Source organism: Tamandua tetradactyla, chromosome 6 (genome assembly GCF_023851605.1).
Source record: "Tamandua tetradactyla isolate mTamTet1 chromosome 6, mTamTet1.pri, whole genome shotgun sequence".
NCBI classification, from domain to species: domain Eukaryota; kingdom Metazoa; phylum Chordata; class Mammalia; order Pilosa; family Myrmecophagidae; genus Tamandua; species Tamandua tetradactyla.
This window is the reverse complement of record NC_135332.1, coordinates 21,617,253-21,642,415: the sequence shown is the minus strand read 5'-3', so window position 1 is coordinate 21,642,415 and position 25,163 is coordinate 21,617,253. Positions and strand designations below refer to the sequence as shown.

Genomic DNA, 25,163 nt, shown 5'->3' with positions numbered 1-25,163 from the left:
TGGGCAGGAGCGGGTAGTACTTGCCAACGAAGCAATGGGCACAGTCTTTCCTGAATATTCAAAAGTTCTAGTCGGTTTTTAGCAGCCCGAACTCTTCTTGCTCCAAACTGAAAACCGAGAGACATTCTTCTTCCCCTCGTGCATACTGTGTCCAAGCAAAGCAACTGACCTGCAAAATGAATACCCTTTAATGTGGCAATAAACACACATTATGGTTACTTTATTCTAAAATGTTGCTATTTCTTCTCATTTCTCAGTATCCTCTTTGTTCCTTGTTAGATTGTTAATGTTCTATAATAGAGTGGTAGGGACTATCACTAATTGGTGATGATTCCAAAGTTTCTGCAGGAAACTTTAGGGGATGGGCAATTGGGTTGGAAGAGTACATAGGATTTTACACTGGCATGGGAAAACTTCCTCTAATCCCACCTTTGCTTCACCCAGCCATTAATCTAGAGTTAACAACCCCACTTTACAGAAATCTACCTTCCATGTGCACATGGAGAAGACACTTAGGATGATAAAGCCAGCATGTTAAAGAATTTTCTTGAAATACTCTTATTACTAGCACCCAATTTTTTTTACTTTACGGCCCTTTTTATAATCTATTGTATTTACTTTCTTGTATATTACCTAGCACACCTCCTCGCATGAAAACTCAGTGAGAATGGGCTTCATTTTCTTATTTCTAAGACCTAGCACATGACTTGGCATATAGTTATGGTTTTAATTCTGAACCGATTTCAAGATTTGTTTCGTTTAGGGATGAATCTTTGGTTATAGTCAGGTTTCTGAAATCTTAAAGCATCACTGCTGAGTCCCTTCCTCTCATATTTCACAGGAGACCAGACTTCTTAAAGTCCAATCCTGGCAAAGCTTGACATCTCCTTGACTGGTTTTAATTAAATTGAATTAAAATAATTATTTTACATGGAAAAATCTTCAAACACTTTTTTTAGAACAGAACCACCTTGTCTTATTCTACTGTCTCTACTTCAAAATAAAACTCATCACAACTCTGGAGTGAGTTAAATCAGCAACAATCTAGCCCCCAAATTAAGTTCCTGCTGATAGGAAACACACTTTTCTACTCCTAGCTTTATTTTTTTTATGAAAACATCCTATAGGTAGTAAGTAATGAACACTTCTTTTAGAAATTACTTTGGTATTTTTTGTTGTTGTTTTTAAATTACTTTGGTATTTTAACCTCAAATTAAGGGAATTCATATAACTGATTTACAAAAAAGGTTCTTTAGCAAAACCATTTCATTTCTTAGAAGATACATGTGAAATGCTGACCTCTAGGTAATGTGTCTTATTTGAAAGGATTAATATTTTTAAAAAGCTGTAGCATAATCACACTTGAGGCCATAGTTACTTTGTTCCCAAGTCCCTGGGATCCTGGTTTGAGATGAGTTCTAAAAGGCCTGTGGTCAAGCAACCAAGCATCCCTAATCACTGGAGGGGGAGAATAACCCCTCTCCTGTATCTACAGTTGCAGAGTACTCTGATGGTCCTTAATTCTGCTCTCCAAATTTCACATAAGGGGTCAGAGCCAAGGGCCAGGTCTTCAGGAAAAGCCTCAGGAATTCCTGGCACTCAAAAGCAGTTTCAGAGTTTCACACTTCCCTAAGGATGACAGCGAGCCAACTGTGCATACTGACTATTTTAAATTATGGCTACACTATTTATGTAACCCTTGAGCTTTTATCTCCACATACTTGAATTAAATCCTGTAGTTCCTCCTCGGTTTTGGCACCTATGATCTCTTCACTGGGTCCGTATTCCACAGCTATTTTACCACTTTCTGCAATAAAGTTACGGATCAATTCAGAATTATTCTTACTCTAAAACTTCCTGTACAACGGTAGCACCCCAAAATTGCACCTCTTTTGGTTTCTAAAAGCAGAAGAGTCCTTCCTCATCTCATACTTGTTTTTATCATAACCACATTTATTAAATATCAATACTGCTTGTTCAGCTTAAACATAGAGGATAAGGTAGGAATAATGACACAGGAAGTAAAAACTGAAAGAAAAATGTTCGGTCATAATATGATTAAATAGTAAGGCATTAAGTGGGGGTCAAGGTGAATTCAAAACTGGGAGAGATCAATGTACTAAAGTACTTCGCATTCAAAGTAAGGGGCTAAGGAGTGTATCTTAGCATATTAAAGGAAGGTAAACAACACAATCATTTGGTTCTTCAAGGTTGTTACTCAGAGTTGACAATTGATGGAGATTCTACCTGATGACCAGGGAAGTCAGACTTTCGCAGGAAAGGCTGTGCAGGGTAGAAAGCCTGACCAGGGTGGAAGGCCTCACCTGAGACCAATCGAGGGCCATCTCTTAAAGCAAATCAGCTTCTCTGATGACTTGATTAGGATATATCAGTCTCTAAGCCTACAGGGCTGTGAAGCAGGGGGGCAATTCTGTTCAGAGGCTCTCTGCTCATCATGAAGTTTTCACTTGGCATAGCCTGTAAGAGTAATACCATGATAAAACTCAACAGGGAACAGAATCGTTGTCCTTCTAGCCTGGGCAAGCCTTTCCTGTGAAGGTCTGACTTTGAAGCTAGGTATCCCTTGTACACACTCAAAATTCCTTAGACCAAAAAGCCTTGTGGCTCTAGTTTGCCTTTAGGGAAACAGTCTTGTCTATGAGGTACACTGGCCATTCAACAACAGGGCCACTGTTAAGGGTGTGTATAGGCTCATATGAAAGCTGTCGATTATTATATAAGAATCATATCTCAACGATCATATGTTGGGAATGTTTGTGTCTCTTTCTTGTAATATATATTTTTTTAATTTAAAAATTAATTTTAAAATTTCAAAAAAAAGAAAAAAGAATCATATCTCAAGGCATATACTTACCCAACATGTTAGTGTCAACAATAAAAAGGGAAACTGAATTCTTGATTCAAATAACATAATATTATAGACTTTCTCTTCAGCAGGAAAACAGCATTGATAAAATACTAGTTAACATATTTTTCTACTTACCACGTTCCAGGCATTGTTCTAAGCTTCTTAATTCATCATTTCATTTACTTTTTTTTTATGCTGTAGGGCAGGGTCATATTTCATTATTTTTCCATGTGAGTATCCAGTTATTGCAGTATCATCTGTTGAATTTCTGTTTGCTTGTTTGTTTTTTGGGAAGTACATGGACCGGGAATCGAACCCAGGTCTCCCACATGGGGGGCGAGAATTCTACCACTGAACTATCCTTGCACCTCCACTCATTTACTTTTTTTTTTTTTTCCCCACTCATTTACTTTTAAAACATCCCTACAAGGCAAGTAGTATTATTAACCTCATTTTTCAGATGAGGACACTGTGGCTTAAAGACATAAATACTTTCAAACCTCTCTGGCTCTAAAGCCTAAAGATGCATTCAAAATCTCAGAGACAGAGACTGGACTCAAATCCATATTTCCAAAACTTATGATTACTATACCATTCTGCATGCAGTTGAGAAAGAAGACCTGGATCAATTAACTTTCTGTGTGAACTGAGGCAAGTAATTTTACATCTACAAAGAGGGGACAATAATATTTACTGTCACTTTTCTCACAGCTATCCTGAAGAACAAATCTGAGATCATTCATGAAAGAGTTTGGTGAATGAAAGTATCATCTAAAGTCTTTTAGATATCCATATTTTCATACAAATAACTTCAAAATAAGTTCATTTCTCAATGAAACTGAAGTATTCAAGGACAATCAAGAAAGTCTTACCTAAAACTACAATCAAAAGTTTCTGGAATGCATCTGACAAAGCCTTCTGAATGGCAAGCTTCTGGGTTTTTTTCTGGGTTTTACCAGTATTTTGTTGAAGATTTCTTTTTTCTTTTTTTTTTAATTTATTCCTAAATATTTTATTCTTTTGGTTGGAATTGTAAATGGAATTTGTTTCTTGATTTCCCCCTCAGATTGTTCATTACTGGGGGCTGATGCCGAGACAAGATGTCCGTTTGTGGCCTCCCGGAGCCTGGCTGGGATGGGGTGGGGAGGGGCGAGTGGGAATGAGTTGTGACCTTTGCCTCAAGGAGCTCAGCCCTGAACACAAGACAGGACTGGTTCTGGCCCGTCCTTCCTCCGACCTCCCTGAGGACCGAGACCAGGCCTCTCTCTCTCCAGCCCTGCCCAGCCCTGGGCCACCCATCCACTACAGGGCACAGAGAACATGGCAGGACCTGCCGCAGGGTCCTGGAAGTCTCAGAATCCTGGGGAGCCATGCCTGGCCCAGCTCCCTGAGACTCTGAAGTAACTGGTTTGGGCTGGGGCCTGGGCAAGGAATATTTTAAGGCGCCTCAGGTGACTGTGACATGTGGCCCAACGCAGGCACCTGGGGTCAGTGGTAATCTCGCCACCTGGGTGTGGCATGAGATTCTGAACACAGACATTTGAGTTGAGACTCTTCTCTTGGGTTTGGGACAGAAGGAAAGGAAAAGAATAGAGCACGAGTTCTGGGTTCTTGTGTAGACTCTGTTCCCAGCTTCTCACCAGGCAACCCCTGTATCTTGGGGCCCCCATTCCTTTATCCATGGAATGGGGCTATCTGTCTGTCCCCACTCACAGGGCTGGTTTCTGTGAAAGAGTCGAGTGGGGCCCTGTGTTCCCACACCCATGGGGGACACGGAGAAGCAAGCACGGCTCTACTTCTGCTTTCGAGTTTCGACTGGGCACCTGCGACGCCAGATTCCGTCCCCAGCCTCTGGGTGACTTCATGGGGCTGCCTGCTGGGCCTGCACCGCAAGGTGGGGTGGGGTCTGGCATGGGGCCCGTTTCCCAGCTCACACCCTCTGTGCTTCTGCATAAGGCTGGCAGAGACCCAGGAGGCCTGCTGGCGACAAGAGGAGCTGGACATGGTCTGTCGAGGACCCTCGGGGGCCAGTGAAGGTCACGGTTGTGAGCCAACCCAGGGAGGTGGGAAATGTGACCAGGGCGCGGCCACCTTCCGCCTATGCCCTCCAGCGTATCTGCACCACCATTCCTGCACCCGACACTTAGGAGGGACACAGGATCCTCCTGGCCAAGTCCACACACTCCCAACCTGGGCCCCAGGGGGCCCCACTGCCTCTTGCCTCCTCACCTCAATCTCCAACCCCTCCCTCCTGACTGCTTTTGTCTCTATGGCATTCAACACCCTCAAGGTCTCTCCACCTTAAAAAGCTAAAGTTCTCCTCCGGAGTCAGCTCTGCACCCCCTTTACTCTCTACCCCTCTTCCCTTTTCAGAGCCAGCTCGTGGAAGGACTGCATGCGCCCACGTTCTCTCCATCTTCAGGCTCCCAGCTCACAACCTCCTCGATGACAAATTCAACACCCACTTTCCACCCTTTATTGCCTGACTTCTCGCCAGTATTTAGGCCTCAGAATCTTCTGGGTTTTCCTTCTCCTTCTCTGCTCTTCGGGCCCAGGCTCCATTCTCTCTGCTCACCTCCAGTGCTTGGTGTCTTGTCTTTATTCCTCACCTTACCTCCTGGAGAAGCACACCCAGTCCTGTGGTTTCCACAACCAGCTCTATGTTAACAACTCACACGCCTGACTCTGGGCTCATATGTCAACTGTCTGCCTTAAGTTCCCACCTGCACATCCGGTGCACACCTCAAAAGCTACATGGACAAAACCGAATATACCTGCTTGCTGCCCAGATTCATTCCTCCTTCTCTCCATCTCAGTGTCTCTGTTGCTCAAGCAGAGACCTGGAGCCATCCTTGCCTCCTCTTGCTTCCCTGGCATCTTCTGTCGCTGAGTCCAGATGATTCGACCTCCCTGAACTGTGACCAGGTCACAGCTAACACAGGGATAAGAGGAACACAGGAAGCAAACAGGCAACTCTGGAGCAGACATTGTACAGGACAGCTGGTCTGGTTTCTTTAACAAGTCAGTGTCCTGGCCGCAGAAAAGGGTGGGAGGTTTAGCAGAGATTTAAGAGACTACTAAATGCAATGCATCGTCCTTGCCTGGATCCTGGCTCAAACAGACCAGCTGTGAGGGACACATTTTAGGACAGTTAGGGAAATTTGACCGTGGTTTGAGTTTTAGATATTAAGAGATTAACATTAATTATATCTATGTATATACAATAATGATATGGTGATTATGGAGGAAAATGTCATTCTTTCAGAGATTCATGTTGAAGTTCTAGGGGTGAAATATGATGATATCCAATTGATCATTCCTCAAGACAACGAAAAAGATAAAACAAACAAGATAAGTGTTACTTGTTAAATATAAGTTATGGGTGTAACTTTATTCATTTTAATATTCTTTTTACTTTTCAATGAGTTTGAAACTTTTCATGATAAAAAGTGAAAACGAAATTCCCTCGAAATTTTTTTCATTACCCTCCAGACTCATCATTAGAATCATATGAGGTGTTCGTTACTGCTCCTCTGGAAACAGACTTGCTTTTCCAGCCTGGCCCCCAACCCTCAACCCATCCTCACAGACAACATGATTTCTTGCCCTTTAAGTTCAGGCCTGAGGCTGGGGATTGTGGCAACATGTCAACTTAAAACATATCCTGCTTCCTTTCTTCTCCAAATGCAACCGCCTTCGGGCCCTAGCAGAGCAGGGGTTGGGGTAGTGGGTGGGCAAGGCCTGGCTGGCCCAGGGAAGAGCATCTGAGGCAGAGACTGGAACCTGGCACCCCTGGGGCAGACTGTGCCCACCATGGGGCTCCAGGGGAGAAGGCAGGAGGGCTCTTGTACCAGAACCCCTGTCCCCAGGAGCTGAAGGACAGCCAAACAGGTGGGCAAGGAACTGTCCACCCTTAAGGCTGGGAAAGCCAAGAAGGAAAGGACAGAGCCATGAGCATATGAGGTGTACTTCCTGCTAGGCTGGCCTTCCCGCAGGCCTACCGACAGAGGCCACCCCCACCCACCCCCCAGCGGGTTACTCCAACAGCTCAACTCAAGCCCCTGTGAACAAAGACATATAAATTCCACCCCTCTGGAAGCCCAGCATCTGGAGGGAACCTGCAAAAACAGGCAAACAGGCTGCTATTAGACCCCAACACAGCTAGGAGCCACTATGTGCTAAAAATGTCATCACCAATCCTGGGGGACAGATGAACTGGTCCATAAAAGGTGATGGGACACTGTTCATTGGGATAAACCCCACAGGATTAAAGGTTTAAATATAAAAATAATAATAATAAGCCATAAAACTACTCAAAGAAGAAAATTGGAGCAAAATTCTATACGTCATAAAAGTTCTTTGTTAACAAAGACTCAAATCTAAATAACATAAAGGATTGGTATAGTTGATGATGTAGCTGTATTTTAAGAATCTTTTGTGGCCAAGTCACACCACTGGCAAAGTCAAAAGGCAAACTGAAGGAAAATTAAAATTCATATGATAGACAAAGAGCTACTTTCCCTAATACAGAAAAAGCTCCTAGAAATCAACAGGAAAGACCAGTAACCCAAAAGACAAATGCACAAAGCATATGGCAGCCCATTCATGGAAAAAGAAAAGCAAACAGCTCACAAATACATGAAAGATGCTCGCCCTCACTGGAAAGAGAAATGTAAAATAGGTTTTACACTTGAAAATAGGTTTTACTATCATAAAAATTGGCATAAAACAAAAGTTTGAGATCACTCAGTTGGCAATGGTCTGGGGAAATAGAAACTCTTGTTTGTGTCGGTGGGAAAGCAAAGTGATAAAAGTCCCCTGGATGGCAATTTGGCAATACCTACCAAATATCTATCATCTGTCCTTTGATCCAGAAATCTTACTTCCAGGTTTATTCTCCATTTACTTACACATGTACAAAAGGTGATTCACTACAGCACTGTTTGGAATAGCAAAAGATGGGAAACACTCCAAGTGTCCATCAATAGGGACCGGCCAAATGAATCATGATACATCCGTGTAGGGGTATCCTCTATGTACCATCTCCAAAGTACATTGTTAGATCAAAAAGGCAAAAAATAAACAAGGTATAGGACAGTTTGTACAGCATGCTATTTTTGTGTAAACAAGACAGAAACTCAAGCAACCAAATATGGAATCACACTAGTTTATTTTTATATAAAGAAATGCTGGAAAGACAGAGAAAGAGTTATCAAAGTGGTAAATTTTGAACTGTTGGTGAACAGGACATGGAAAAAGGAGTGTGTGCCAGATTTTTTTGCTATGTAATTTTTTATTTGTTTAGTTTTTTTGCTATATAATTTTTATATGGTTTTGATTTTTTAACCATATTACCTAGCTGAAAAAAAATTCAGAACAAGATAGAGCTACTGGAAAATACAACTGTAACTTGAACAAAAAGAATCCTTAGGGATACTCAAGGAAAGCACCAAAAAAAAAAAAAAAAAAAAGGATTGGGATTGCTGTAGAACTTAAAACATTACATGAATTAAAGGTGGAGATATTCACTCTTCAGATTCAATTTGGGGACTGGAAGATCAAGTGCAAGAAATATTTCAGACCTCAGAACAAAAATACGTACATTAAGATAGAAATAAAGAGGGAAAAGCTAAGAAGCTCACGGGATCCACTCTGGAGACCTAACATGCAAATGATTAGGATTCCAAAAGGAGAAAAAATGAAAGAAACAATGATTAATAAGAAATAGACCGACAGGGTTCTGTGATTCCTGATGGGAGTGCTACGAAAAGGAATACCCAGGTAGGCAGAGTCTATAGAAAATATGTTTGATTAGGAATTCACAGGAAAGGGATGTGGTGGGGGGACGGGCAGGAAATGCCACTAATGAAAGGGTTGAGGGTACAACAGATTAATGGGGTGGGGTGGGGGGAACAGGAACTGCTGGCAGCCTGATTAAACCAGGGGGGAAAAAAAGAAAGAAAAAAGAAATCACGAGGTAAAAATCAATAAATGTAAAATAAGCTGAAAGTAATAAAACCTATTACTGTTTATCAGTTGTTAAACTAAGTATGAACAGACTGAATTCTCCCATTAAAAGACAAAAGTTGGCTGGGGTGAAAAACATAGTAATAAGGTATATATATGAAATACATTTCCATGTTGAAAATAAAAGGATTCTTAGAGACAGAAGGCAAGTGCCATAAAACAAAATAATCAACCAAAATAATAAAATGAAAAGCAAGAGTGGTTACATTAATTACAAACAAGGTGGGATTTAAGGTTAAAAATGCTGAATAGAATAAAAAGGATACAGCGGCACAATTTATGATGATAAAACAGTCAAAATCTGTATGCTCCTGATAACACTGTAGTTAAATACAAAAAGTAAAAGCTATTAAAATTACAAGAAGGACTTTATCGACATAAAATTTGAGTGGGAGACTCACTATAACTCTAGCAGAATAAGTATAAAAGAAGACACAAAGAAAAAATCCAAGTTTCAATAATATTATCAATAAACTTAAAATGACACATATGGAATCTTACAAAATTTAAACAAAAAAAATAATTTTCCTATACGTCTATGTAAAACTTAAAAAAATCATTTGCTTGACTGCAGAGAAATCCATAACAAACTTTAAAAGTGAAGATTTTACAAAGCTAGAGAAAATGAATGCTTTCCTGATAAAATACAAAATTCCCAGAATGAATTGGAGAGGTGTTGGAAAACTTTCAAAGACTAATTATCAGTGATGAGAAAAAATCTGCCACCAAAAAGGCACCAGGTCCAGACAATTTCACGGGAGGCTGAACTGTAGGAATATTTTGGATTTCTCCTCTGACATCACTGTCCTCCTCAGGGAGGTATTTCCAGATTCCCCTTTTCCCAGTCATCATCTTGAGAGGAGGTCTGCTCCAACCTACACCTCCACAGCACCTTGCTGATGCTTCCACCACTCCACATCAGTACTGTCAGTTTGCCTGACAATCTCTCCTCCTGGAGAATAAGCTACCTGAGGGCAGGGACCATGCCTTGTTTTTCATTACCTCCCCAGAGTTCAAGAGCACCTGGTATTCACTGAGTAAAATCAAAGAACTGAGTTAAGTGTAAAAACAGGAAACATAATAGTCAGTCCAAGGTAGAGCCCCTATATCTGAAAAACTCCCCAATACAGAATCATGAGGAAACAGAATGGATGGGAAAAAAAACAAAGGCTAATTAGAGTGAAATTTCCTCCATTATCCAAGTATTTGTAATTGTGTTAAGCAATTTATTTTATTTTATTTTTATAAGTGCGTTAAGCATATATATATTTTTCTTTTGGGGGGGGGGTGAATGGTCTGGGAATCGAACCAGATGAAAGGTGAGCATTCTACCACTGAACCACCAGTGCACCCATAATATTGAATCTAGGGTGTTTTTTTTTTTTCATGGGCAGGCACCAGAAATCAAACCTGGGTCTCCAGTATGGCAGGCAAGAACTCTGCCTGTTGAGCCACTGTGGTCTGCCCCGTGTTAAGCTATTTTTAAAGGGGGAAAATAGTCATTCATGTTCAAACAAAGCTGAGGAGCACTCGATGTGTAGATAAGGAAGAAAGATGGCTGAGAGATTCTGCTTCTCTTGGGCCCAAGTCTGTCCAGCTTCAGGACAGACACTGAGGTCTAGAAAGGGGCCCCTGACCCACCCCCTTCCATGCCTCCCAGAGGCCCCCCACGTCGAGGGATAGGAAGGATGCAGACTGAAGCCCACAGGAGCCCAGAGCTGGTCTGGGAGAGAGGGTCCCACGGGCCTTGGCCAACTCTGAAATCCCCGCAACGCCAAGAAGGCCTCAATTTGGAAACAGCTTCTGGAATCTTAGTAAGAGACTCTGGGTCCCAGGGCCCCAGTACCTACCCCCCACACCCCACAACAACCAACAGCAATAGTCCCTTCACTCCCCCAGCACAGACCCAGCTGCAAAGCTCCCCAACACCCTGGCGTGGGACCCTGACCACACCCTCATCACTAGACCGTCCCAGACTCTCCCATGCCCCAGGCCCTGGCTCTGGTCGTGCTGGCATTCTCTACTGACCATTCGCCCCCTCCCGCCACGAGAGACAAACACCTCCAGGAAGGGCAGACAAAACAGGTCTGGAGTGAGACTGACTGCAGGGGCTGCCTCAGGAAGGAAGTGGGAAGGAAGGTGGGCTAGTCTTGGCCCCTGGCTGGAGGCCGGCGCCGCAGGGAGGGGCCAAGGGGTGGAGAAGGAGGCCCAGGCTCAAGGAAGGTGGCTAGAGGTCGCCTCCCGGCCTGCAGAGGAGGGAGTTGCTCAGTGGCCAGGGAGGTGGGGTGAGGGTGGGAGGGGGATACCCAAGCACCGGCTCTTCACAAGCCAAGCCATAGGCTGGGCAGGCGGGCTCCTGGGTCAGCCTGGGCCCCTGGTGAGTCATGGGGAGGGTAAGGTCAGGGCAGGTTTGAAGGAAACCAGCTGGGCCACCCCTGGGCACTGACGGAGCTGGAAGCATGGGGATTGGGAGGAGGGAGTATGAGCAAGGGGATCCACTGGACCTTCAACCTGGTCTCAGCACCCCTGCTTTTACTAACCCCTTTCCCAGAAGGCTTCTGGTGGGTCTGTACCGAGGCAAGTTAATTTATCTCAATCCTAGCCGCCCCGGGCCGCCGTTGGAGTCTATCCCAGGAAGTGGGTGCCAGGCCTGGGATATCCAGAGAGGAGGGAGGGGGTACCTTACAGGGGGAAGCCACCTGGTGGTTTTCAGATGCGTGCAGGGAAGGAGGGGGTGGGGGTGGGGATTGGAAGAGAGAGTGAGAAAACTGCCTTGGCCCACCCCCTGCTCCTCCAGGGGCCCCAATTTCAGGCGACACGGGTCACTCACAGTTCCCAGGAACGAGGGCCCTAGGGCTCCTTTCAGTCCCACTCAGCCGGCTCTGGCTCCTGAGGAAGCCACCACCTCGGAGTTTCCCTTGCTCAGGTAAGGAGCCTCCTTGGCTGCTTGCATAAGAAGTTGAGGCGGCCCCAGGCTGTAACTCTTTCCTCCCTGTGGCCAATGCCCTGTTGGCAGGGCGGGATCCAGTCCAGATCCTGGTGGCCTGGCCCTTTCCGTGCTGGAGGCCAGGGGGCGGGGATGGTAGCCACACCCTAAGTCCTGAGCATGGACGGCCCCTCACCCAGGGTTGGGACTCCCAGCCACGTGGGAGGAGTCAGAGGCCCGTGCACTGCACCTGCTTTTGCCTGGCTTCCCTGGGCTTCTTGAGCTGCCTCCTCTAGGAAACCCTCCCAGCTTACCTCCCTCTCTCCTCCATCTCTCCTTCCTTGAAATATTTGCTTCTGCCTTCTCCTAGGATGTCTAATTCTCTGGTTAAACCCTCAGCTGCAGATAGCGAGATCAAGGTTTGGAATTCACGTCTCCTCCCCACCAAAGGCTTGGACACATAAAGGGCGTTCAGGAAAGCGAGCACTTATTCACCTTAAGCTTATATCATCCTCCCTGAGAGAACATAGTGATCAAGCCTGGCGGCCACCCAGCTAATACTATGCCTGCTGGCCAGAGTGGTGTGGCTAGAGAACTAGGCTTAGGGTTGGGAGGCCTGGACTGAGCTGAATGTAAACACCTCCTGGCTGTGTGGCCTTGGGCCAGTCACCAAACCTCTCTGAATCCTGTTTGCACTCGGGTCACATAGCAGTACCTATGCCTTTCTGCTGAGTTGCTGGGAGGATGGCTTCGTGTGCCAGCCTCTAAGTGAGAGCTCACAGGCCCCTGAGGCCCTTTGGGCCAGAGACTAAGTTGTGTCTTACCATACTTTGCATCCCCAGGGTCCAGCTAGGTGACCAGTACATGCCAGGAGAACCTGATATATCCGCTGTGTGAATAATGAATGTCAAAGCTGTAAAATGTGGTTCACAGTAGAGGCTCATCTCTTCTGGGGAACCCCAGCCTCCAAGATTGGCCAGCCCTGTCCCTGAGCCGATGATGTGGCAGCGGGACCCGCAGTTCACAGGCTCCCTTCTCAGCAGCCCTCCATGCTGCCTGGCCTCTCCCATTGCCCAGTGGTCCATCGACTGGACACTGTCCCCACCCTCCTCCAGTCCTCATCCCACCCTTTCTGATGACCTGTGCCACCTCCATGCTCTGAGGAAGCAAGACTCTGTCTACTCTGTTCTAGCCCTTCCCTCACCCCCTGCTCCCCTGGGATCCCACTCATCAATTCCCTCTTCCCCACCTTTAGCCTCCTCCACCTACTGGCTCCTGCCCAACCACTTAGGCTCTGTGAGTCTCCATCTGGGGACTCTACACCCTTTCTGGCAGTGACCCCACAGTTTCTCCTTACCGGTCAACCCTCCGACAATGGCCTACCCTTGGACCTATATCTGCAGCCTCACTCCCGCCTGGCCCCCCGCCCCTGCCTTCAGCAATCCCCTTGACCAGTTCCTGATAGGTGGCTGTTGACCTTTTGGTGGCACTTCAGTAAATGTTTCAAGGCCCTTGTCTAACGTGACTTCCTGTAACCTTATTTCTTTCGGACACTTCTCCTCAGCCCCTGGGCCCCGCACTCACCTGCTTTTCCTCCTTGTTTCCTGGCTCTTTCTCCCTCTCTGCTCCTCTTTCCTCCCTTTGTCTGTCCAAATGCTGTCTCAGGCACTTCTGTTCCCACTGCACTCTCTCTCCTCATCCACAGCTCCACCATCTCACACCAAAGGCCTGCTCCTCAGCAGCAAACCCACCCACCCCTCCAACTGCCTCCTGGGCCCAGCATAGTGGCAGGGGGTGCCATCTCCACCCCCATCCCCACCCCCAGCGTGGCAGCTCCTCCGTACACAGCTCCACTGCCCAGGTGCGCACACTAGGGAGTTAGAGCTTATCCCCATTTCCCTCCACCCCCTTTTCCATTGGTCACCAGGTCCTATACCCCACATGCGCAAAAAGCCATGAAGCACCCTGGCCATTCGCACAGTTCCAGCCGTGGGGGTCTTTTCTCGATCGCCCTCCTTTCTTGGCTAAAAGCCTTCCAGTGGCTGCAGGTTAAGTTCAAATTCCTGGCCAAGGCACAAAAGGTCCAGCTTGTGGCCACACCACCCACTTCTGGCCCCTTGTCCTTCCCCACGCGGGTACCCCAGGCTCCAGCTGTATATTGGTGGGGGCTGCAGGCCCTAGACGTGCCTTCACCCATGCTCCCCTATACCCTGAATCTGGCTCCATCCAGATGGCTTGTGCCAAGCTGGACGGAGCCACCAGCCCCTCCTGCAGTATCCCCTCCCAGAGAGCCAGCTCCCAAAGGCTGTGACTGTGCCTCCAGCGGCTCTGGATGCCCAGGATCACCCAGGGCTTGGCAGGTGCTCAATGAATACATACTTAATGAATGAGTGAATGGACCAGGAAGAGTAGAGGGGAAGGGGAGGACCTCATTCTCCTGCCTCCTCTAAGAAGAAAACAAGCAAGCTCACCTTTCAGGAAATTCCTTCTCTAAATGCTACAGGAAAAAAACTAAGAGCAGGGGTGGGGTTTCCTGACTGGGAAGAACCAACTCCAAGGCCCAGGGGTTTGTTGAGGATGGAGTGGCAGGGAGATTCCCAGCTTACACGTGAGTAAAAGCCTGTCCTCCTCAAAGAATAAAAAATAAAAAATAAACAAATTAAAAAAAGCCTGTCCCAGGCAGTGTGTGTTATTACATCCATTATACAGGAGAGGAAACAGGGGCTGATGATGTTTCAGAGAATGCGGGCCACCAGTGGGACCAGGCTCTCCGCCCAATACCCAAGTATTGGAAGACATCCCAGTTGTTCTCTGTGCCAGGACCGCTCCCACCATCCCTTGTGGGTGGTTCCCCTCTCCCAACACACCTCTGCAATGTGGGAACCAGCGGGAGCCTGGGGAAAGTAGAGCAAAGATACCACTGGGCAGCACCCGGGGCAGCCAGGTTATTATCTTCTCAGGAGGTGCCTGGATCTAGGGGTCTTCCCCACCTTCCTCCTTGGCCCTAGGCGCTGGACGGATGTGCCTTGGGCGGACCCGCAGAGCCCCGGCTCATGGGTAAGGGGGCCGCCACTACTCGCCCACAAACATTCTATGCACATGCGCTGGGTCCCCAGATCCCGCAGCACTGTGCACCTCCCAGGGTGAGACAGACCCCGGAATGCCGACGTCCCCCATCTGTCCCAGAGAAGCGGCCAGGGGCTCCCAGCAGCGGGGAGTTGCTCTCCATCCTGACCACAAGGGGGCGGGCTGCCCTCGTCAGAAACCCAAGTGAAGGCGGCGCAGACCCAGAGGAAAGGACCGGCTGCCGGCGGGAACCGAGCCCTGGAGGACAGCCTACCACGTGCCAAGCGCCCCCACGCGCCCGATCGCAGTTAAGGCTCTCAACAACCCTAACACGTAGGGACCATTCTGCGTTGACACACGAGGACACTGAGGCTGGGGGACTTAAGTGGCTTGACAGCAGCTGGCAAGAGGCACAGCAGGCAAATTCTGGTCTCTGTGGCCCCAAAACCTAAAATCTTGAACCTATAATGAGACAGAAAGACCGGACAACCCGCAGACAGGGACGGGGCTCCATTCATCTGGGCATCCCGGACTCAGTCCTCCTGGTGGGTGGCAGGCATCAATGTTTGTTATATCAAGTACAAAGAAAAAAAATCAGCCACCCACAAGCTTCAGGACTCTCTAAAGAATAAAATGAGACCCTGAGAGGGGAAGTGAGCCGCCCCAAATTACACCACTGGTGGGAGATGGCAGAACCGGGACTGGTCATCTTTTGGTTGTTATTGTTCCCAGGCTGCCTCTTCCTGAAAGGTTTCTAAAGTTCGAGACCTCAGGGCAGCCCACAAGATTCTGGGGATGTAAAAGTGTTTTTTAAAAAGTGCTTTATTTTCGGTTTCCAAAATTAACATAACTGAAATCTCAAGAAAAAAAAACAACCCTTAACATAACCAGACTGAAAACAAAGAGATCACGTTTTTTTTTTTTTTTACAAGGAACTGTAATGTTGGAAGCAAAAAAGGAAACAGACCCATGACTTTCATATCCATCCTCTCATCTGATTCCCAGCTTCCCCCTCCAAACTCCTGGGAGAAAGGCAAGCAGGTAGGGCGGCCGCAGGCTCACGGCCCCTTCTGCCTTGCCCAGGTGCTTTTCGGAATACAGAACGGTTGCAGTTTAGGAAGGTAAGAAAGTACACATACCTACTTTATATGTCAACACGCTCCACCTGGGCTTGGGGCAGCCCCCTGTAATCAAGCTCATATGCATTTCTTCAGCAAAGCATGGACATTCAAGGTAATTGGGATAAATAAAGAATATTGGCTTCGCTGCAGTTCAGATTTTGCCACCGAGTTACCAAAAAAAAAAAAACGTTTGGGTTTTGAGTTGTGGCATTTCGGAATTGCGGGTAAGGGACTGCGGGCCTGTATCCTACTCGACTTCGTGGTTGAGCAAAGCGAGGCTCGTTTCCCTGCGTGCGGAACTCGTCCAAAGTCAGCGGCCAGTGCTGGGGCACGTGGAGCAGGTCGCCCAGTTGCGGCTCCTCGCACCCGGCTCTGCGCAGGCAGAGTGGAGGGAGGTCAGCTCCTTCCTGTCTGCATCTCCCAACATGAAGATATCTCAATAAAAATTTAAAGAATTTAAATTTAAATTAAAAGAATGAGTAAGGGATGAAAATTTTCACAGACAAACAAAGGATGAAAAATTTGTTAGCAAGAGACCTTCGATTCCCGGACCAGGCACTTAAAAAAAAAAAAGGAGTCCTGTCAGCTGGAAAAAAAGATAGGAGAGGGAGGTCTGGAGGAGGGAACAGAATTGAAACGTATCAGTAAGGGTAACTTAAAGGATAAAAACAGAGAGGGAAAAGAATACTCAGATTTGTCAAATAACCAAAATAAGATGGTAGATTCAAGAAATGCCTTTACAATAATAACTTTAAATGTTAACACATAAACTCACCAATTAAATAATACAAATTGGCAGAATGGGTTTAAAAATATGATCCATCTATAAGCTGCTTACAAGAGACTCTTAGACCCAAGGATATAAATAGGTTGAAAGTGAAAGGATGGAAAAAAACATTCCATGTGAGCTGTTATCAAAAGAAAGTAGAAGTAGCTATAGTAATATCAGATAAAATAGACTTTACATGTAAAAATGTTATAAGCAAGAAGGAAGGACACTACATATAAATTAAAGGGACAATTCACTAAAAAGAAATAACAATCAAAAATGTTTATGCTCCCAATCAAGGAGCTCCAAAGTACATGAGGCAAACATTGGCAAAACTGAAGGGAGCAATAGACATTTCAACAGTAATAGTGGAAGATTTCAATACACTACTCTCCTCTATAGATAGAACAACCAGACCTATATTGACTCTATAGAATCAATAAGTACATGTAGAGCCTAAACAATGCAATAAATGAATTAGACCTAACAGACATATAGAGGTCATTACATCCCCAAACACCAGGATATATATTCTACTGTAGTGCTCATAGAATGTTCTCTGGAATAAATCTTTTGCTGGGGCATAAAATAGGTCTTAATAGATTTTAAAAGATTGAAATGATTCGAAACACTTTCTTTGATCACAATAGAATGAAGCTGGAAATCAATAACCACCTAAGAAGCAGAACTTTTACAAATATATGGAAATTAAATAACACAGTCTTACACAATAGGTGCATTGAAGAAGAAATTGCTAGAGAAAGTGGTAACAATCTGGAGATGAATGAAAATGAGAACACAACATGTCAAAAATTTATGGGATGCAGGGCAGTGCTGAGAGGGAAATTTATTGCCCTGAATGCCTATATTGACAAAGAAGAAAAGCAAAAATCAAGGACTTAACTGCTTACCTGGAGGAACTAGAGAAAGAACAGCAAACTAACACCAAAACAAACAGAAGAGAAATAATAAAGATTAAAGCAGAAATAAATGAACTTGGGGAAAAAAAAGAGAAAGAAAAAGATTTTCTTTTGAGAAAAGCAGTAAAGCTGATGGTCCTCCGGTATGCTGGTTTGAAACTATTATGTAGTTGTAATCCTGATCCAATCTTGTAGGGCCAGACTTACTGTTTAGGGTTTAAACTTTGATTGGATTACTTCCATGGAGATGTGACACCCTAATTATGAGAGTGTTGATTAGTTTACTAGAGTACTTTAAAAGGGAAAGCATTTTGGAGAAACCTCATATGCAGATGCCTGCAGAACAGCTACTTGAGAGAGAGACTCGGTTGCTTGCAGATGCTTGAAGTGCCAAAAGAGAGAGCAGCTGCCTAGACTCCAGCAGAGAGCCCAGCAGATGTTGCCAAATGCCTTCCTATGAGATGCTGAACAAGCCAGAGCCTGGAGAGAGCTAATGGAAGCCAAGAGATGAAAGCCAGCCCCAGAGAAGCAGAGTGAGAAACTCCCACTGGAACAGAGGCTGAAAGCAACTAAGCCCAGGAAAAAGGGACCAGCAGATGCCAGCCACATGGCTTCCCATCTGACACAGGTGTCCCAGATGGCATTAGCCTTTGTTGAGTGAAAGTAACCTCTTGCTGGTGCTTTAATTTGGACATTTTCTTGGCCTTAGAACTGTAAATTTGTAACCTATTAAATTCACTTTATAGAAGTCATTTCATCACTGGTATATTGCATTCCAGCAGTTTAACAAACTAATACACTTGGCTAGACTGACAAAGAAAAAAGATAGAGGATGCAAATAAAATTGGAAATGGGAGAGCGGAATGGCTTTTAAAAAGGGGAATTTAATGAGTTGCTAGTTTACAGTTCTAAGGCTGAGAAAATGTCCCGATTAAAACAAGTCTAAAGAAATGTCCAATCAAAGGCATCTAGGGAAAGATACCTTGGTTCAAGAAGGCCAGCGAAGTTCAGGGTTTCTCTCTCAAGTGAGAAGGCACATGGTGAACACAGTCAGGGCTTCTCTCTCAGCTGGAAGGGCACATGGTGAATACGGCGTCATCTGCTAGCTTTCTCTCCTGGCTTCCTGTTTCATGAAGCTCCCCGGGAGGCATCTTCCTTCTTCATCTCCAAAGGTCGCTGGCTGGTGGACTCTCTGCTTTGTAGTGTTGCTCTCTCTGAATCTCTCTGAATCTCTCATTCTCCTTTTATAGGACTTCAGAAACTAATCAAGACCCACTCAAATGGGTGGAGACATGTCATCCCCTAATCGAGTTTAACAACCATTCTTAACTAAATCACATCAGCCAGGGAGATGATCTCATTACAGTTTCAAATATACAGTACTGAATAGGGATTATTCTACCTTTATGAAATGGGATTTAAATTAAAACATGACTTTTCTTAGGGGGCATACTTCCTTTCAAACCAGCACAGGTCATTACTGTGGACCTTGAAATAAAAAAAACATAAGAGGATACTATGAACAACTATAGGCCACCAAACTAGACAGCTTAGACGAAATGGAGAAATTTCTAGAAACAGAAGAACAACCTACCCTGACTTCAGAAAAAAACACAAGACTTTAACAAACCAATCAGAAGTTTAAAGATCCAGTCATTAAAAATTTTCCTACAAAGAAAAGCCCAGAGCTAAACTTCCAGGAAGATGGAGAGTGGGGCAGATGGAAGTCAGCCCTGCTCCATGTTACAATATAGAGGATGGGGAGAGAATCACTGGAACTGCGGTTCTGGGGGGCTGAGTGATTGAGAAGGGTCTTTGGGGTGTTTTGGGGAGGAGAGAGGTGGTGGGATCAGAATGGGAAGAGTAGGGGGGGTGGCATTGGCAGGGACCCCCCACTGGGGACAGCTTTGGTCAAGTAAGCCTCTCAATCCCTTGATTCCAGGACCTGGAGCATCCCCAGGAGTCATGTCCCATGTGGGGGTGGGCAGACAATGAGTTCACCTGACAAGCTGGCTTAGAAAGAGGCCACATCTGAGCAACAAAAGGGGTTCTGTGGGGGTGACTCTTAGGCATAATTATACGTAGGCTTAGCTTCTCCTTTGGTGGAATAAGTTTCATAAGGGCACGCCCCAAGATCAGCAGCTCAATCTATTGAATTGCTTGTGCCCACTACTTGTGAGAATATCAGCAATTCCTCAGATGGGGAGTTGAATATTTCCTCCTTACTCCCCAGTCCCCCAAAGGAACTTTGCAAATACTTCTTTATTCTCTGCCCAAATTGCTCTGGTATACATTGGAGCATTACACTAACCTGGACAAACCAACAAGATCTCACACCTTATTCAAAATTCCATGCAATTAACTGGAATAAACTGACCAAGCAAGTTAAATTACGTAATACATTACCCAAAATATAAACTTTGCACTGATAAACATCTCCCCCTTTGGTATCACACAGAAGTTGAAGCTTTTAAATATAGACCATATCATCTTTTACCCTGTATTCTGGTTTACTTTAGTTCTACCCAGATCAGCTTCTTTAATATCTCTAGTCAAAGTCTAATCACTTTTTCAACTTTTAAAAATTATATAAGGAAATGCTAACTTTCATAACTTCAGAGTTCTAACTCTGAGTCTCAGGTGTAACACAAATACCCGAAGTTCCAAGGAATGGCCAGCCTATACACAAATAGTTCAGTATCTCAGAATATTAGAAATAATTGTTACAACTCCAAAATAGGTGTGACTGCTGTAAGACCTTATAATCTAGGAATCTTTACAATAGGTCTTAAACCTGATAACCCATGCTCTTGACTTCATTTCACAGACTTTTTATATTAAAGTTAGTTCATATGAGTGAGGCATGATAATACTTGCCTTTTTGTTTCTGACATTTCATTTAACATGTTGTCCTCAAGTTTCATTCACCTAGTTGCATGCCTCCCAACTGCATTCCTTCTTGCAGCTGCTCGGTAGTCCATTGTATGTATACACCTCACATCCCTCTTCTATTCCTCAGTCGATGTACCCTTAGACCAACTTCATCCATTGCAAATCACGAACACAGAAACCAGGGTGCAAATGTCCACTCTCAGTTCCTCCAGATATTTACTGAGCAACCCAGGTCTCAGAATCATATGGTAACCCCATGCCCAGCCTCCTGTGGGGTTCCCCTGCTTCCCTATCAACAGTGAATAAGTACATCTCTTTCTCCACATTTTCTCCTGCACTTCTATCTCTCTGTTCATTTTTTCTTTTCTTTTCTTTTGCATGCTGTACAGCGGAGTTGCATTTCATTCTTTTTCCAAGTCAGTATCCCCTTCTTGCAGCACCATTTCTTGAATTTTTGTTTTGTTTGGGTTTTTGTTTGTTTTTATTTGCTTGTTTGCTTATTTGGGAAATGCATGGGCAGGGAATCAAATCTCTGTTCATTTTTAAACAGCTGTATTTGCACATCATAAATCCAACCTAAGTAAAAACTCAATGGTTCCCAGTATAATTACATAGTCATGACTTCGCCACCACAATCTATATGAAGACATTTCCTTTTCTTCTACAAAATATCCCATACTCCTCCCCCACATCCCCCGCTTTTCGACGTTTAGCTTTGGCATATTGCCCTTGTTACATTCAATGGAGGTAACTAGGAATGTTATTGCCAGCTATGGACCCTAGCTAACAGTGATTGTATCTCCCTCATTTTTGAAGGACAACTTTGCTGTATAAAGAATTCTTGTCTGAAAGTCTTTCACTTTCAGAATCTTAAACATATCATTTCCCTACCTTCTTGCCTTCGTGATGCCTGTTGAGTAATCATGATGCCTGTTGACTAATCCAAACTTAGTCTTATGTGGCTTCCTTTTTATATAGTGAAGCACTTTTCTCTTGCTACTTTCAGGACTCTCTGCTTCTCTTCAGCATTTGAGACTCTCATTAGTATGTGTCTTGAAGTGGGTCTATTTGGATTTAATCTATTTGGGGCTCATTGACTTCTTTTATTTACATATTTATGTTTTTTATAAGAGTTGGGAAGTTTCCCCCTTTATCTCCCCAACTAACCTTTCTAGCCATTTGTTCTTTCTTCTCCTTCTGGGACACCAATGATTTCTATATTTATGTGCTTCAGGTTTTTCCTCATTTCCCTGAGATCCGATTCCAATTTTTCCATCTTTTTTGGCCGTTTGCTCAAATCAGTTGTCCTATCCTCTAGTTTGCTTATTTTTTTTTCTGCCTCTTCAGATTTTCTGTTGTGTGTCTCCAGTATATTTTTAATTTGGTCTACTATATCTTTCATTTCTGCAATATCTGCTATTTTTCTATTTATTTTTTCAAATTCTTCTTTATGCTCTTCCAGTGTCTTCTTGATATTCTTTACATCATTAGCCAATCCACTGACTTTATTAGGGGATTAGTATGAAAATCTTTGGTTACTTGTCCCAAATCCTGTGTTTCCTCTGGTGTTTTAGTTTGGTCATTTGTTTGGGACGTATCTGCCTGCATCTGACAGATGCAGTAGTCACCAGGCTCCTGCTTGGAATGACGTTGGGCTGTGGGACTGAGATTTCAACTGCCAGTACCCTCAGCCAATGTGGAAAAGCCTGGCAGCATGGAGCAGCTCAGCTTGCTCCCCTGGCTGCACGTCTCCATCATGCATGCTTGAGGGTTCTGGGCCACCGTGGGGAAAGGAGAGTGCTAGCGGGACCCAATGAGTCTCTTTCACAAGCCAACTGTCAAGACTGGCTCCACTCTGGGTCTCCCCCTCCTTCCAAAAAGAGGGTCCCCCAGTCTCTGCCAAAAATCAAGCACCATGGCAGCCTGCCTCCGAGGTCAGGGGGAAGGTAGTATGCACTGGCTGGAAAATCTCTGTGCACAGGTAAACCAAGTTTGCTGGCTTCCAGGTTCCCCCCAGGAGCTCCCAGTTGCAGAGCTGAAAGGAACAATCTCCCAAGCTAGCTGTGGAAGCAGGCAGGAGTGCAGCAGCACCCTGCTCCTTTAGAGCCCACTCCTTCCTGCGTGCCACCACTTGCCCCAGGTGGAATCATGATTGAGCACACACCCTGTTTTCTCTGTCCCAATTTCTCCACTTTTTCATCCAAGACCACCCTACATAGTGTAGAAGATCCTCTTAGTTCAATCACACCCTGGAACTCCTGTCCCAGTTATGTTTCTGTCACTACCCTAGTTGTTCCACAGGGCAAGGGTGGACTCAGCCCATCTGATTCCACCATCTTCCGGAAGTCCTTGCAGTCACTTTTGAGAGAGGACTGTTCTTGGGGGTTCTGGCCCTGACATAGCTGGTTATTTTGCTTCCCACCCTCTCATATCTACAGAAGTCATCCCTGGCCTGGGAGAAAGGGTGGAAAAAACTCAAATGGTTACTGTATCAGGGTGCTCTGAAATCTTGTAGGTCAGGTCAGAGATAAAGAACTGAGGCCACAGCCAAGAAACAAAGTGCAGCCCAGGAAGACAGCTCCCGCAGAATATCTTGGTGACCTGAGCCAGGTAGCCGCTGATGAAGTCCTGGCAGGTCTTTCAGGCCTTGTGCTTGAATCTCCTGATTTTCTGGCAGATGAATCCCTGCATAACTTCCTGGTACCTGCATATCTCCTGGTGAGGTCCTGGGAGATGGCAGAGGACCCCAGGGAGGGGGGAAATGCCAAACAGCAGAGGAGAGAGAGGCCCATCCAGAGCCTGCTCAGGCACCAGACCCTGAGTCAAGGCAGCCAAGGGCTGCACTGGGGGCTCCACAGTGGGCTGAAGCTTCAGACCCAGGCATCTTAGGGCTGCTGCTCATCTGAGACCCCCAAAATAATCTTGACAGAAATGAGAGCAGTGGTAGCAGACACTGTTTGTCCAGGGCTCAGCTAGGATGTTGGTACCCAAATAAACTCTGTTTATGAGGATGCAACACTCCTCTTACTCTTTGCCCATACAGGCATGTTGAACCACAACATAGGAGATTCGATGCTGTGAACTTGTCAGCTGGATGGACAGAAGCCACCTACAGACCCTTGAATCAAGCCGCTTGGCATTCCTCCAACCAACCTCTCACTCTCCTTTCCAGGTACAGGCCGAGACCTCCCCTGAGCACCTCCAGTGTCCAAGGGCCCACGTATCTGTCTCCTTATTGGGGTGCCAGTAAAATCAGCCCTCTGAGCAGGGAGAACTTCTTTTTGGCCTTGCATCCCTTCCCTTCCCTTTGTTTCCCAGACCCGGGCCTGCCATGTTTTGGCCTTCTCTTTCACCCTCTCTGACTGCCTCCCTCTCCCACCCTGCCTGACCTCCGCTTCAAGTCCAGTGCTCTCAGGTGGGGCCTAGAGGGAGGCAAGCCCAAGAGTCTTTCCCTAGAGGAGTAAATCCACTTGGTCACACCAGCCATGTCTGGGGTGCACTGCTCAGAAGGGCTGTAGGACTCCTGCCTGGGGCAGGTTGTGACACCTTCACTCCCACACTCACCTCACCTCTGGCCCATGGAGCACAATTCTGAGGCTCCTCTCAGCCTCTGAGGGACAGTCTTGGAGGTCCGCATGGGTTAGCTCAGGGGAGGAAGGGGGCAGCCTCTGGCAATGGCAGTGTCTCCCCTCAGGATATGCCACTCCACCTCAACATGACTAAATCTGGGCTTCATATTCCTGCTGCTCTCCTCTGCCTGATCACAAAGCAGCCCCTCCTGAGGCTTCACCAACTTCCACCTTGGCCTCTTTGCCCTGATGTTTGTTGGTAGTCACGTTCTGTGACTTTTTCATTTGTTTAAACTGTTCTGGAGCCAGACTGCAAGAACCCAAAACCCACTTCCACCCCTTTTGAGTTGTAAGACCTTAGGTGAGTTATTAATTTTCTTTGCCTCAGTTTCCTCATTTGTTTAATGGAGATAATCATTTTAGCCAACTACCTCACCGGGTTGTGGTACCAATGAAGAGCATGGTTGGAAATAAATGGCACTCTTGAGTTGGGTAAATGGAAAGCAGTTTGATAAACATTCTGTCTACAATGGTGTGGGGGCCATGGGTAGGGAAACCACATGGCATGGTGCTGGTCTCCAAGGCTAGCCACAGTGGGGAGTCCTTTCCACTCTAACCTTACAGACTCAAGGGCTGGAGGCACTGAGGAACCTGGAGTCTGTACGTCTGTGAACAAGATTGCTGTCAAGGGCTCTGGCCTTTGGGTTGCAGCTGGCCATGACAGTCCTGCCAGGAGGAAATTCAAGTGATAAATGCTGTCTTCACACTCTCCTCCTCCCTCTGTTCTCTACCAGTGCCTCCCATTGGCCAAATACAACTGGAATCTGGAGAGCAAGCGATCCAGCTGGGGCAACCCATAAAGACCAGGATTCTGGGCCATAGGGAAAGGACATTGTTCCAGTGTTCAATTTGGTCCAGTTGATGGTGGTTTGGGCACTTGAGGATGGTAGTTTTGGGGGTGGTGGTGATGGGGGTGGTTGTGATGGGGTGGTAGTGATACTGGT

The 25,163-nt window shown here is 45.7% G+C and overlaps 1 protein-coding gene across 1 annotated transcript in view; it reads right to left on the bottom strand.

The window, feature by feature from the left end:
* The window catches only part of RDM1 (RAD52 motif containing 1), a 144,453-nt gene that overhangs the window by 16,178 nt on the left and 103,112 nt on the right, over positions 1 to 25,163 (bottom strand). The window contains 2 exon segments of the mRNA XM_077164063.1: positions 25 to 169; positions 1,722 to 1,807. Of these exon segments, the coding sequence (XP_077020178.1) occupies positions 68 to 169; positions 1,722 to 1,807 (188 nt within the window). The 3' untranslated portion in view covers positions 25 to 67.